Source organism: Pelobates fuscus, chromosome 9, assembly GCF_036172605.1.
Source record: "Pelobates fuscus isolate aPelFus1 chromosome 9, aPelFus1.pri, whole genome shotgun sequence".
Taxonomy (NCBI): Eukaryota; Metazoa; Chordata; class Amphibia; order Anura; family Pelobatidae; genus Pelobates; species Pelobates fuscus.
In genome coordinates this window covers 31,372,340-31,388,407 of record NC_086325.1, presented here as the reverse complement: position 1 = coordinate 31,388,407, position 16,068 = coordinate 31,372,340, and the positions used below count along the sequence as shown (strand labels likewise).

At 40.6% G+C, this 16,068-nt stretch overlaps 1 protein-coding gene across 4 annotated transcripts in view; it reads left to right on the top strand.

The window, feature by feature from the left end:
• HDX (highly divergent homeobox) overlaps window positions 1-15,622 on the top strand; it is an 80,286-nt gene extending 64,664 nt beyond the window's left edge. For all 4 annotated transcript variants that reach the window (XM_063431854.1, XM_063431852.1, XM_063431851.1 and 1 more), the window contains 3 exons: window positions 2,322-2,405; window positions 12,131-12,253; window positions 15,335-15,622. In XM_063431854.1, coding sequence (XP_063287924.1) covers window positions 2,322-2,405; window positions 12,131-12,253; window positions 15,335-15,460 — 333 coding nt within the window. In that variant the 3' untranslated portion in view covers window positions 15,461-15,622. The remainder of the gene's footprint in view (window positions 1-2,321; window positions 2,406-12,130; window positions 12,254-15,334) is intronic.
• Window positions 15,623-16,068: the final 446 nt, after the last annotated feature.

Here is a 16,068-nt window from a genome sequence, read left to right as displayed (position 1 = left end):
ACTGGTTCCATAGACACTGTCAGCCCCAGTGTAATCGCTGCTTATTCTGAAAGCCACTAGGGACGATTCCTGGTTGAAGTCCTGCAGGAGAAGCCAAGTGCTCCTCATAGAGATACATCAAGTCCATCAGGATTATTCACTGAAGTTAGAATTTTTAAGTGAATTTCAAATTTAGTCCACAGTAGCTGGATGTAAAGCATAGCTGACTTTTCCAATTCTTATTTTTGCAACTTGGTTACATTGACTTAAATTCCCATCTTCGTATATAACCTTGAAGCTGATTGGAGCAGCGAGTCAATTGCCGCATATGCTTACTAGCCACCCGTGTATGTCCCAATGGGAAAGCATTGGATTGGCTGAAATCATCTGTATTGATGATCACAGCCAGGCGAGATAGGTGTGCCAGGGGATAGAGGGTAAGTTAAATGCTTTATTTCCTGAGTTATGGTTGGGTCCATTAAAGGGACAGTATAGGCACCCAAACCACTTTGTCTCATTGAAGTGGTCTGGGTGCAGTGACCCTGTCCCTGGAACCCTGCAGTTGTAAACATTACAATATCAGAGAAACTGCAATGCTTACATTGCAGTACTAAGACAGCCTCTAGTGGCCACTAGAGGCACTTCCTGTATTTACACAGAGCTTAACTCTTTGAAATGACACTGGATGTCCTTACGCTTTGCATTAGGACATCCAGCATCTTTTAAATCCCCATAGAAAAGCTTTGGAGTTTAGGAAGGCCCTATGCATGTGAGGCGCTCTCCACGCATGCATGTTTTGTTCCCCCAATCGCCTGACGTCGGAGGAAGAGGAGCCCTACCCAGTGCCAAGGAACCTCGGTACTGAAATCAGGTAAATGTGAAAAGGGTTATTTAACCCTTCCGTAGACGGGGGGAAGCACAGAAGAAAATTTTAGTGTTAGGAAATCAAATTTGTATTTCTAACACTATAGTGTTCCTTTAATCTAACTGGGCTGTACAACATTCTAATGTTAGGAATACATGTATTTATTTTTAACTTCTGAGTGTTCCATAAAAGACGTTCGAGCTTCAGAATTTGCACACTTACGTTCGTGCTTTCATTTGAGTGGAAATCAAGAAGTATCCCCGCCTAAGCAAAATAAATATATTCTCATTGTATGGAATATAAACATACGTTGTATGGAATGTTAATGGAGGTTTTATTTATTTATTTTTGTTATTCACACTATGACACGAGGTAAACTACAGCACGCAGGAGCCTTGTTGGAACTTTATTTGTACAATTGGCTTTTACTGTAACAGAATGCTTGTACTGCTCTGTGTCCCAGTGCAAGTGGCTATTATTCCAAGCACCCTTAAATATTAATGTTTATGTACGTCCTTCTATAAATAAGTAATTGCTCTTAATAATAACACTAATTAAAAATGGCTTATGCAACATTTTCCAAGTTGCAATCTTTCTGTAATACAACTGAACTCATGATTTAAGATGTCGCTGTGGACTCTGCAGTACAATTTAAACAATTAGTGTGGAAGAGTTCTGTGGTTACAAATGAGGACAATGTTGTTGCAACAACAGGTTTAAAGGAATGTGTCATCAATTTTTATACTTACCATAAATCAGCTCCAAATGCATTAAATACATCATACATCACAGAGATACATGATGTATTCAAAGTGAATTTCCCTGATATGCGTAACTCAGCTAACCTCCGTTTCAGCACCACCATGTTCTGAGCTTCATGGGAGTTACTCTTCCTTTAACACCCACCTCCGGTCTGCCCACAGTAGTGTTTGATTTGCATTGTTTATGGACGATGCCCTGGGGTTTCTATGCATGGCGAGCATAAGGACCTCCTGAGTGAGATTTTATGTACTCCATTATCAGTCAATTGACTGACAGGTGGGAGAGAGACCCATTTTTAAATAGGTTTGTCTTCAAATAGCACAATGTATAGATAGAATGATATTCCATTTAAAAAGACCATACGTTCTCATTGGTATGGCAGGCACCCCTTAAACTCATTTATTCTTCGAGACTCAGTTTGTTCTCTAGCCATTATTCAATGGACCACCAATGGAGATCTTAAACCATGACTGTTGATAGCACTAGAGAACTGGTTTGAGGTTCACTGTTCCAGTTAGCCGAGTGACTACCCAAATAATGTACAGGTGGAACTGCTATATTGGATGCCTTTAAAGTGCACTAATCATGTTTATTGAGTTGCCATTTAACTTAGATGTGTTTGAACTGATTTAAGGAGAACCTGTAGTAACACCTAACAATCTACCTACAGTAGACTCACAGTGAGTCCATCACTTTCTGTGTTACTCTGTTGCAGAAGGTAGAAGTGCTCGACGAGGAACTGGATGATTCCATGAACAAATATGACATTGACCAGATGCGCTCTCTCTTGGATTACAAGGTACAACGCAATGTTTTTCATATTACCTTTCCGTCAACATTCTGTGTACTTGTCTACCTTGCATGGAAGCTTCTTCAATCTGTTGTCACCAGTGTGTGTTTATTTTACCAGTCTGCCTGCTGCCCCAGGAAGGTTGGAGTGCATGATATTCTCAGATTCAGGAGGGAGGTACTGGGGGTGCTACGATAAAGGAAGTGGTGTAGATGTGGAGGAAAGGGCCGTTAATGTGGGCTGTAGAAGAGGGCAGGAGTCTAAGAGAGAAACACTCACGTAGGATCTTGTTTATATTAAATATATCCAGAAGGCATTGCAGCTTGAAGATTAGCTTGTTCTTTACACACACTGTCGCCAGTGGACTATTAATTTCAGCTCGTTAATGAATTCAACAAATGTCCAAATTAGCGTAATGCCACGAAGCATCCAGAATAACATTTGCCTAGACTAAACCAGTCATTGTAGGAACAAATAGCATAAACACAACATACTGTATACGCAACATGAATATATTGGGAGCATCTTCCATTTTCCTGGTATTCCAATTACCCTGGTTATAGAAGAAGTGAATTAAATCTTCACTAATGTCAGCATAGATACAGTTTTTGGATTTTGGGGGGGAAATTAATTTTTACAGACGGGAAATGGGAGAAGGAAATTAAACAAGCTTGCCACGTGTGTGAATATATCTATTCTATTCTATTCTATTCTCTGAAGACGGGTACTTATATTAAAACAACAAACAAGTGCTTGTTGGGGAAAAAATTAGACGCACAAAATATTCTATACTAAGAACAATGGAGTCATTTTTTCTGCTGACCTGGTCAGCATTTTAAAAATATGTCTGATATTCTCCAGTTGAGTCTCACTGTGAAGACATGCATCCTGGCAGTGATACAGTTAACAGGTGTCTATAGAAAATCTATTTTGCACGGTTGCAGCTGAACAAGTAATGGAGCAATGAAACCCGTAAAATGTGTTGTTTTTTTAATAGGAGCAGCAGGGTTTAACAGTTTATGTGCTAGGGTGCATTTTTTTTTTTTTTTTTAAAGAGAGCAGTGGTTGTGCGCCCCCTAGTGACTGCTGAGCCATCTCTGCAGACTAGCGTTTCAAGCAGTTTCACTGCTCAATATATTAAGACTAAGCCAGAGAGAGATCTTTCAGGGACATGGGATACTGTAGTTTCTCTGCACTGGTACCCAGTCATACCATCTACCCCAACAGTGGGACTTGGATGCAGTTAAACAAACAGGATGGGTTTTCTTACAGAATTAAAAAAAAAAATCTCAAACAAAGACTTAAAAGAGAAAGAAAATATACACAACCAACTCAATTCCAATATGTATCTATTCTGTACTTTGCACATTAACCCTGGGTCTCCCGTCCATCATCATCCAATTACACTCCCTTCTTTAGCTACGATTCCTTTTGGAATAATCAGTTCTTCAGTCTGTCTGACCAATGTGCTCATGTGAGGAACTTTGTAAACTTGAGCTGGTGGTGTAATTGAGTAGTTATCTTCTAAGACAATACAAGGAAGATTTAATTTGATGTCATTATTATAATATCACTTCCTTTACAGTACCAGCCACCGTGCTAATTCCAGAGTATCTTGACATTGCAGAGTGAGCAAATCGATATACAGTTTTCAGAACAATTCCCACTAAGCCTCGATTCAATGTTACTTGTTCAGCTCACAGCCAAGGGCTTGCTTCCAGAATGGTCCTCCTGCCTCCAGGATGTAAGGATTAATCTCCATGGCACCTAATTAAGCAACATTGGAGACAAAAAGCATAGACAAGTCTGAAAAGGAATTCTAAATGATCAGATTCCACTGTGCATACTTGTTCATTAATTTTTGGGCGTTGTAAATAAAATGAAAATGACATAACCAGGGCAGTGCGGGCTAACTCTTGCACCCTAGATGTTTCTAAAGGGTATTTCACATGAGCAACATGGGTGGTATAGGTAGAAATATCTGGAGTACCAAGATGAGCCATCAATGGACCAGAGTTAAAATGTTTGTCTGTTCTTAACCATGTAGTGATGAGATTCTACATAACTCCAACTAAATGTATTAATAAAAACTGATCATCAAAGATCATAATGTATTTACTCCGAATCATATGCACCTGGAAATATCGGTGGCAACATATTGAAGGGGAAAAGAATGCAATTTTAACCTAGATTGAAGACGTTATTGACGGAATGCACAATAGACCTTTGATGTGAAGGGCTACTAAATGTGTTCATGGATAAAACTAAAACCAGGAAAGGTTAAAGGATCTCAACATGTATAGCTTGGAGGAAAGACGAGACGGGGGGATATGATGGAAACATTTAAATACATAAAGGGAATCAACACAGTAAAGGAGGAGACCATATTTGAAAGAAGAAAAACTACCACAACAAGAGGACATAGTCTTAAATTAGAGGGGCAAAGGCTTAAAAATAATATCAGGAAGTATTACTTTACTGAAAGGGTAGTGGATGCATGGAATAGCCTTCCAGCTGAAGTGGTAGAGGTTAACACATTGAGGGAGTTTAAGCATGCGTGGGATAGGCATCAGGCTATCCTAACTATAAGATAAGGCCAGGGACTAATGAAAGTATTTAGAAAATTGGGCAGACTAGATGGGCCGAATCTGTGTCACATTCTATGTTTATGGTGCCTATAGCATGTCCCTGCAGTCTTAGCATTATAAACGCTGTGTTTTTATAGAAAAGGCAGTGTTTACATTACTGCCTTTAACACCTCTAGTGGCTGTCACTCAGATGGCCACTAGAAGTGCTTCCTGGGTCAGTGCTGCATTTAGTTCAGCAATTTCGTTCAGTGTCTCCATCCTCTGCCTGGAGACCCTGAACGCTCCCTACAGAGATACATTGATTCAGTACATCACTATGAAGACATGCCGGATGGCGCAGTGTGGCCTTTTACTGCACATGTGCAATAGCCTAACAATGCTTTCCTATGGGAAAGCCATTAGATTAGCTGAGATCTTCAAGACTGATTGTCAGCCATGGAGGAGGGGCCAACCACGGCGATGGAAAAAAAGGTAAGTAAAATGTGTAAAAAGTAAAGTGTTCCTTTTACCATTATATCTAGCACTGAGAATATATCTGTTCTATATCAGCAAATGACAATAATAATATAGTTTGTGCCTGTTAAAACCTGCTGCATGGGACATTTTCTTTAGTAGTGCAATAAGTAGTATTTGTTAAAAGGTGGCAACTTTTCTTGGATAAACTATCTTCAAAATAAGGTGTTAAATTTGATTTATAATGGCCTTTAGGTAATCTATGATAGAAACTACAAACTCATTTAAATTGCTACTGATGGTGTTAAAGCTCACCAATTCAGTTGACAAGTTCTTTTAGCACGTGCTGGGAAGTTCAATTTTCACTTAATCCGTAGCAAATCTGACTCACTGGTAGGCGATCACTTTACCTGTAATAAACAGATCCCATAATCTCAAATCTATTTCCGGTACCTGGTAGTTTTCTAAACGTTCTCACTCCAAGGTTCTTTGAAGTACTGATCATATAATGGTTTTTTTTGTTTTGTTTTTTTCAAAATGATTCTGTGCAGACTTGTCAGCTGTACCAAAGTATGATTCTAATATCAAAACCCATGGAAGCCCTAACTCGCCAGGACTTGCCGTTTCGGTCACAATTTTGAGTACACATGCTAAAAATGTTTTGATTTATTTCAATATTGAGAATCTTTTACATCATAACAACTATGATATAATTCAAAAAGGAAAATGAAGGAAGGAATACAAGGAATTTCCAAATAATGTTCATAAACTATATGGTGGCAAAGGAATGTGTAGAACAACTCAATCCGATGATTTGTCCCTCCACCTTATAAATACTCAATCTTGTATAACCCTTACGAGATAAAGTTGAAAAGACAATTTTTCCATATTCTTATTGGTTCTTCCTCATTTTGTTTCAGGTCATTATATGTAGCTGTGCGGGAATATGAGGTTGTACCAAAACTCTGCCATCCCAGTTCCCTGACTTGAACCTCACAGGGTTTTATATGTCAAGTCAGGGTACTGGGATGGCAGGACCTGATTTTGTGGTCAAGACGCAACTTACTTCTCCAATTCTCCACCTGCAATCCTTGAAGATGTTTTGGCCACGTTAATCATCCTCTTCACAGTGCATTGAGACAATATAGACACACATCCCCTTCTAGGTTGATTCATAACATGTCCAATTGACTGGAACTCGTTAATTATTGCCCAGATGATGGAAATTGGCATTTTCAATGCTTTTGCTATTTTCTGAAAAGTGCGCCATGGCTGTGTATGAATGCCTGAAATGGCCACACACCTTTGCCACTCATCACAGCTATATTTCTTGTTTTTACCCATCCTTGTGAATGAATAAGGGGATTTGGCCTCATATTTATACCCCTGTGACACAGGAAGTCATGGTAGAACAATTTCCTGTTCCTAGTCATCCAGGTGTGCTAAGAAAATGTAAAATGTGAATTGAAATATAAATCAAATATTCATAGAGATGACAATATTGTGACAATAATTGTGTCACACATATTTTAAACAAATATATCCAAATATATATATATATACCTGTGTTGTGTTTGCATTTGTTTGATACCCATAAGAGCAGAGTATTTTTGTGTATTTTTGGAACAAAAGATCAAAAGGTTCAACGATAAAGGCACATGTTCACAGCCTTCTGTGCTCGATTTACCAAGGGTGCCAATATTAGGGGAAGGCACGGTATATATCTTTAGAAATATATTGGATACTGTAATCTGTTACCAGCTGTGATACCTAAAAACCCATCACTGCCTTTCTAGCTGGTAAACCTTATTGATTTCTAAGATGGCAATTATATTCCCAATGGGATCTTGTCTTATTTTAGATGATGATAATATACCTATAGTTACAAAGTAACTTCCCGCAGCCCTCTCTGTGTATCACCCTGACATCACATGCAATGCAACCTTTCCTTTAGCAATGCAATATCAGTTCTTTTATGGCATTGCAATGGCTTACTAGTTATAAATGAATCTTAGAATTGGCATCTTTTGGCATCTAACTGTAGGACATATATTTTTTTTTTTTTGGAAACCTATTACAAGAAAACTGCCTTTATCCAACTACAAATATGATTACCCTGGTGTATGTGTGTGTGTGTATATATATATATATTATTTTACAGCAGTATGCTGCACCTATACACCACATATAGCAGGGGTAGGCACATCAAATATTGTGGACTACACCTCCCATAATGCTCTCACAACCATAATGCTGGCAAAGCACCATGGGAAATGTAGTCCATAACATCTGGAGTGCGGAAGGTTGCCTGCCCCTGACATATAGTAATGATCGATGCTGAAATGTATTTTTTTATTTTAGGTGAAAATGTCTAATCTAGCAGCTGACTCTGAAGAGGCATAAAGCCAGCACTTTAGTGTTTATACTCCTGTTGGCTCGAGGAGATATCGCTGATTAAATTTATACATAATTGGAGTTTGGGGAGATCCTGTTTTCATTCCTTCTTAAACCAATTCAGATGGGTGCCATGGTAACAAATTGTCAGGAGATTCTTTCTGCTGCCGAGGCAGTGACTGGTAAAGAGATTCTCCTCTGTAGTGCCACTGTGTGCATGTTCGTGGTGGTTCGTGAAATGCCAGCGTATGTTGGCGGTGAGTCACACAGTGCTCACTTATCAGTGTTTGTCCTCCTGCCTAGTCAGTAACTCTTCCAGGTCCAGTGAACTATTCAACAGCGTTAAAGGCAAGATAATTCCAGTGTTAAAATAATTTCTATCTAATTCTCTTCTGCTTAAATATTAAACATTAAAATAATGAACTTCCTCCCTCGCCCATTCCAGTCTGTGTGCAGCAAATACGCTTGTTAGATTTGTTACATATTTGTCAGTTTAGTGCGGATATCAGGCCTAAATTAAAAGATAATTGCTGGGGATTTGTGTTTGCCTTATGTTTACTGTGGTTTGCAGTACAGTATTCGAAGCAAAATCTCTTGAATCATTTTGTCAAAACCACATCTGAAAAAAATGGTTATATGCTATTGTGCACTGTTATGTCATTGTCTGCTAAGAAATAACCTTGCCTTATGGGAGACAATGATTAATAATAGTGTTTGGTCCTCAGGGTCATTTCTTATCTGTATTATTACCACTGGTGTAATATGCAAAAAAAAAGGCAATATTACAGAAAAACTACAAAATACTATTATGATGGAAAACGAGTAAGTGGCTGCAGAGATTTTTTTGATTTGTTTTATTATTATTTTTGCTTTCATGCTGCACCATATTTAAAGGGACACTATAGGCACCCAGATCAGTTCAGCTCATTGAAGTGGTCTGGGTGCAGTGTCCCTGTTCACCTCAGCCCTGCAATGTAAAATAATGCAGTTTTTGAGAAACGGCAATGTTTAAATTGCAGCACTACGACAACTTCTAGTGGATGTCTACCAGACTGCCACTAGAGGTGACTCCAGGAGTTTACCGGACTGAAAAATGCTGGACATCCTCACGCTCTGCAAAAGGACATCCAGTGTCCGTGAAATCTTCAATGAGGCAATGCTTTCCTATTGGGAGGGCCTAATGCACTCACAACGCTCACGGCACATGCACTTTAGGTCTGCCCTATGGGGACCTAAGGTGGGGGGGGGGGGGGACCAAAAGAGAAAACAGTGTTATGAATACAAATATGTATGTCTAGCACTATAGAATCCCTTTCAGTTGTTTTTAATAGACTTAAAATAAATGATTACACTTTTTTTCTTTGCACATACTTTGTAACTATTTTTCTGTGCTTACAGTAGAAAGCGGTCTGATTAGTTGCATAAAGCACTCCTGTAACGTATGCAGAATTGTTATCTCTCAGGGATTCTGCTGTAGGTTGCACCTCTCCTCCTCCTTTCAGAGTTTGGAGTTTTGAGGATTGCTTGTTGTGTGGGTGTAGCGGTACTTACCTGGTCCTTGTGCCGTCCAGGGTCACACTCCTGGCGGGCCATGCGCGTCGAACGGCCTGATCGGGAGTGCAGCTAGTACAGTATTAAGAACGCTGCTCGTGTCACGGGTACCTTCTTAAAGGGGAAATGGGAGCCTAACTTCGTGGTCGGCTCCCATTGGCCCAGGTCATTCTGGTGCCCCACATCATTCTGGTGCCCCCATTCACGTACGTTTTGGGGCTCAGGCATAATGTAGACCAATCAACTGAAAACCAGTATTATCTAAACTCACCTGGCCTTAGATCATGTGCCTTTTTTTTTTTTATAATTCTTTATTTTTGTAGTGCATAAGCTGATAACATGTTGTTGCAAGGTACCCCAAAGGCATTCCTTCAATGCTTAAAAGACATTTGAAACATATAGGTTCAGGTAAAATCAAGCACAATTTTTTATATTTAGAGATTGCTTAGGTAATACAATTGACTAGAAGAAAATAAAATAGGTTGAATAGCTTATGTTACACACTTATAAACAGGGAGTATGAGAATGGTAGTGGTAGTAGGGCTCAAGAGAGTGCCTGTCAGCAGGCGTGTCAAGACGTGAGTAGCAGGTGACATGGCCCCGTGTGGACAGCACAGCATAGTACATTTAGGCTAAGAGTGACATACAATTGCTAAACTTGGGTGAACAAGACAAGAAAGATGATACACATTGAAACTTTGACGGTTACTTAAGTGTTAAGCCAGTCTCAGTTGTGGAGGCTGTGGTAGGGTCTGGGCAGCGTCCTTAGCAGCAATGTGTAAGGGCCTCTACCCTCTCCTGGGGTGCGGGTGCCCTGTCAGCCTATGCCTCGTTTATAGGAGGGCTTTGGATATGCTTGAGTGTCCATCAGATCTGATGCATGTAGGGGCAGCGTGGAGTTCTCGTCTCCCCTGTTGCCGAGTCGTGCAGCACTCCCATAGCCCTTGTTGTGAACGGACTCCAGTTTCCCGAGTCCCTGTGCCTCTCTCACCATCCCCGGGGGAGGGGTAGGGGGGGTGTCGGGGTCTCGTGCTGCCACTCTGTTTTGCTGTGTTTGGGCTGCGGGTGCGTGCTTGAGCCTTCCGGGTTCCCAGTACAGGGCGGGTGTGCCGAGGCTCCGGAGCGTTGTCTGTAGGTAGCTCCACGGGTGCAGGTCTCGCTGTCGGCTTTTGCCGTTCCTCACAGCCTCTCCAGTATCTTTTGCACATGTCGTTGAATCTCTGTGTGAATCCTGCTTCCCAGTTTCTGTGTTGCTGGGTAGGTTGTGCAGGTTTGCCGTTGGCCATTTTAAAGTAGGCCACGTTTGTGCCGTCTTCACTCGTGTAGTCAGGATGCATTGCAGGGGTAAGGAATCGTCTGGTGGGGGCCGGGATATCACCCGCCGGCCCAGAGGGGGGGAGTGCGGGGCCCAGATTGACCACTGGGCTGAGTGCCTGGGTCGCCCCCGACGTAGAGACCGGCCGCATCTCCCGCCAAGTTGGCACCAGGCCACAAAGGGATGGAGGCCGCAGTTGCTGTTTTGCGAGGATGTAGGGGTTAACACCCATTCCAAGATCAATCCCGCGATGCAGGTTTAGATTGCTCAGGTAGTTAAAGTCCATTTTTGGGTTTTTACCCGCTTCTATAGCACTTTTATTCAGATTTTTAGCAGGAGCTCGGCCTGCCTGCAACCTTCCAGGATGGCGTCCAAGCCCCGCCCCCGATCCTGTGCCTTTTAGTGCGTTCCCTGAGTTATTGTATTCTGATATTGATCTTGGCTTTGTTTCCTGACTCTGAGTTTATCTTTAACCCTTGCCTGTCTTGTTTGCCCGTCTGACTGATTACCGTATACCAGACTCTGGCTACGTTTTTATTTTCGCTGTTTTTCTGTCAAGTCCGGCCACACTAAGGCCCGGTAATTTGTTAATTTTTCTCTATCTGTCCCTTGCTATCCTAAACTCTGCGTGTTAGGGTTATACCTTGTGACAGTGGGGCAGCTGCTCACCCTCTTTTGAGGTTGATGTCCAGTTCTTGAAATCATGCTTTTCGTTGTGTGATCTCCTCCAGGTTCTGTTGCTTTTGTGTGTGTGTGTGTGTGTGTGTGTGTGTGTCTCTCGACAGCTGATTACATGTCTTGGGTACAACACAGCTCTCATGCCTCAGGTGATGTCGAGCCCTATGTGGTTTTTGTTTTATGTCTTCCACATCTGCTACCAGTCAGGATGTATCTGTGTGTGTGGTTGAATGTGTGATGCTATGAGTTGTTTTTTGGGGGGGTTTAAAAGTTCAATGTATGAAAAAAATATAACATAAGCAACTTCATTCTTTAAAATACCTCCCTCCCGATCCTTACCCCTGTGTTTGTGGCCCTTGAAGAAGAGATTATCTCAGTTTTGCAATAGGCACTCTGACTGTTACAGGAAAGATATCAAATAGTATTACAATTAGTTATATAAAATCAACATATTCTGCTGTGCTGTACAAAACAACAAGGTAAAACAAGAAAAACAATGAATTCTAACAAACTACTTTTGACATACGGGAGTAGTGGGTGAAGAGGTCCTGCCCCAACAAGCTTACAATCTAAAGGGAGGAATGGTAAATACACAGAGGGCAATCAACTGATCTGGATACACCTGAAAGAATGGAAAGGGTGTGTGGGAGGAAGGAGTACCATAAAGGGGACCTTTATTTTTGTTTGTGTGTCAATTTGTATTTTAATTGTTTCACGGCCTGGTGATAACGATGGCTTCGTTCTTCTTTTCACAGAATGAAGAAATGCGATATATGGAGAATGAACTGGAAACGCTAAAGCATAAATATGCAGAGCTGCAAGCGTTCACAAGGAATCTAATCCACGCTGTGAAAACCAACAACAAAGATCAACAACAGGTAAAACATGCAGGCCATTAGGTTGCTTGACCATTGGGTTGTAACTTAGAAAGAGTGCTTCCCCAAAGGGGCACTCCAGGTAACCAGACATCATAAGTCTTGTTTAGTTTTTTTTTTTAGTTTTTTTTATAATTTGTTTTACTCTGTTAGCCTACCCTTATTGTCCCTCTCTCAAAAATAGCTCTATATATAATATTGCATCTTTGGTCTCTGGGACTTGTAGTTTAGCTGATTTTTGCAGTAGAAAGTTGTCGATTGACCTAGAACTCCCTTAAACCCTTACTGTGCCTGTAACGCGCTGCTTATTGGAATTATCTCAACAGTTCAGTTCAACATCGTGAATAGTTAAGTCATTCCCTGGATTATTGTATGATTTCTGCAGAAGTTGTAAAGCCAAGGGATTTGCAAAACACACAGGGACCTAATTTTTAGTTTTTTGCACATATTTTGTTTGTATATTCTAAACATAAATAACAGGTAAACTCCAGCCAGTGGTGTCCCTTTAACCCCTTAAGGACCAAACTTCTGGAATAAAAGGGAATTATGACATGTCACACATGTCATGTGTCCTTAAGGGGTTAATACTCTTTTTGTTATGCCTTTTTTTTTAACTGTTATTGTTTTTATGTTTTTTTTGTTTTGTTTGTGTTTTTTATTTTTTTTTATTTACAAGTTCTTATTACGAGGGCTTATTTTTTTACGCTTGTAGGTAACAAGCAACATCTAAGTGTTTTAAATAACAACAACCAGTAGATTTCAGCTGCTAACAAATAGTTTCCATGGTCAATATATGTGTTTAACATCTGTATGCTACTCTTATCTGCCACCACTGGTACCAACAACCAGTTAGCATCTACCATTTAGAAAATTGGACAAACATCAATTTATATAAGAATCATTGTCCACTTTACTGCCATAGCAACTCCCCTAGGACCCTAAAAGGTTCACTCAGTGTATGCACACTTTATCTACTATCAGCTGAGCAAATTGCCATTATTGTTTCCAAACACCTTTCATGCCAAATTTCAAATGTAATTATTGGCATATACATCAAGCATGTCAATCTCAAAGGCAAGCACAGGCCAAATAAACAAGGTTTACGTTTGTGGGCCACAAAAAAAAAAAACAATTACATTGTCATAGAAACGTAGGTTTATTTTGATAAGTACAGTATAAAAAAAAAAACAGCATCCCCCTCTAGTAAACACTAGCCCCCTCTACACTAAACCCCAATCCCCAATTCCATCCTATATACTAAATCCCAGTCCCTCCCCCCTCTACTAAATCCCAGCACCCCCCGTCTACTAAACCCCGGACTCTGTTTTAAAAAAAATAAAAAAATATTAGCTAACAAGCAGACTCCACTCATATTGCCGCTGCCAGTATTTGACTATGGAGTCCGGCCTCTGGTATACCCCCAATAGCGCCATCTGCACCCTGTGCCAAAGCTGATCCTCCCACTACTCTTTGAAACCCTGTGAAGGTGGAGTACGTTGATGTCACATCTGAATGTGACGTGGCGTTGCGTGTCTCCTCCAGATCCTCCACTGTCCAGCTGCGGACATCGCAACACTGACCAACACGCAGTGACAGACACACACACACAGTGACAGATACATACACTCACTCACTCACAGACACACACACACTGGCAGACACATACACACACTTACTGACAGACACTGACAGGCACACACATTTACACATTCTTGCACACACTCACAAATCATTTTATTTATTGCTCCTTACCTTTGGAAGCTGGTGTGGGACCTCTCCCTGGGGTCTCCCTTCCTGCTCTTCACTGCTCCCTCACGCGCAGTTTAGTGATGCCAGTCCGGAATGACGTCATATTCCAGCACCCAGACACACTCACTGACAGACACACTAACAGACGAACTCACTGACAGACACACACACACTCACTGACAGACACACACACACTAACTGACAGACAGACACGCACTCACTGACAGACAGACAGACAGATGCACGCACACACTGACAGACAGACAGACGCATGCACACACTGACAGACACACACACACTGACAGACAGACATGCACACACATTTACACATTCTTTCACTCACTCACAAATCATTTTATTTATTGCTCCCTACATTTGGGAGCTGATGTGGGGCTTCTCCCTGGGGTCTCCCTTCCTGCTCCTCACTGAACCCTACACAGCACTAAACATTAACCCCTACACTACCGTAACACGCTACACTAAACATTAACCCCTACACTACCGTAACACACCATACTAAACATTAACCCCTACACTTCACTAACACACTACACTAAACATTAACCCCTACACTACACTAACACACCATACTAAACATTAATCCCTACACTACCGTAACACACTAAACATTAACCCCTTCACTACACTAACACATCACTAAACATTAACCCCGACACTACACTAACACATCACTAAAAATTCACCCCTACACTACACTAAACATTAACCACTACACTAACACACTATGTTAAACATTAACCCATATACTACACTAACACATTACACTAAACATTAACCCCTACACTACACTAACACGCTATGCTAAACATTAACCCCTACACTACACTAACACGCTATGCTAAACATTAACCCCTACACTACACTAACACACTACGGTAAAGATTAACCCCTACACGAACACACCACACACTCCTGGTTCATTATGTCTCCGGAACCCAGAGCTTGCATAATGTTACCAGAAAACGTTGATAAGGATTTAAGTATTCAACAAGAAGCTCTTCAGACTACAATTCCCATGTTGCAAAACATAATGGAAGTTAAAATGCCAAATCAACTCTAGGACTGACAGTAAGCAATGTGTAGAGAGTTACACGACTACAGCTGATTACTCTACAGAGCCCAAATGTTCTACCACCTTATTGTTGTTGCTGATTTTTTTCTTTATCAAATCAGTTATATTTATAAAACCTATTGATACATGTTCATTAATATTATTAAAGGTTCTGTGTTTAGAGTTTGCTTCTGTGATTATACCGCTCTCTATTAACACGCCATCTGTTCAATCTCTTCAATATGTTTTGTGTCTCCTTGCAGATTCTTCTCACAGAGCCACCCCATGAATTTGAGGACATGGATTATGATCACACATCTCCAGATCCCGACGATACCTCATACAGCATGTCCTCTGTCTCAGAAAAAAACAACCCAGACAGCGTATAGAAGCATCACTCATATCCCGTGGACTCCACAAATTGTTCCAATGTCCTGTGCCACTCTAATACATGTTTGTTCTTTGTAAGACAGAATGACCAACTAATGGACTAACAAAATCTTAACTTATTTTAAGTGAAAATAGAATATATTTTGCATCCTCGAAAAAAAAAAAAAATTTGGCTTCATAAAATAAATAAAATATGTTACAGTCAAAATATAATTCTCTATCAGAGAGCTTTTGTCTTTAAAAAGTGTGTGTGTGTACACATACAAATATATCTTGTGATTTCTTGAATTTTTTATTTGGGATTCCTCCTGAGCCGTTTATTCTGCATGTGGGGATTTATCAAGGAACAATTTGGTTATTACCGTGATCAGTTTGCTACAGATATGTTAATTTCAAAAAGAAGAATGTCCATATACACTCATTGCTTCTTTGTGTTTTGCACAGCAGCAGTACACCTGCCCTTTAAGAAAATTAGCAGTGTGAACAACAAAAAAATCCTCCCTAGTTGCTAGAATTTCTAAGGCAAAGAAAAGGTTTTTTTTACCGTAAGAACAATCAGGATGTGGAATTCTCTGCCTGAAGAAGTGGTTTTATCAGAGTCCATACA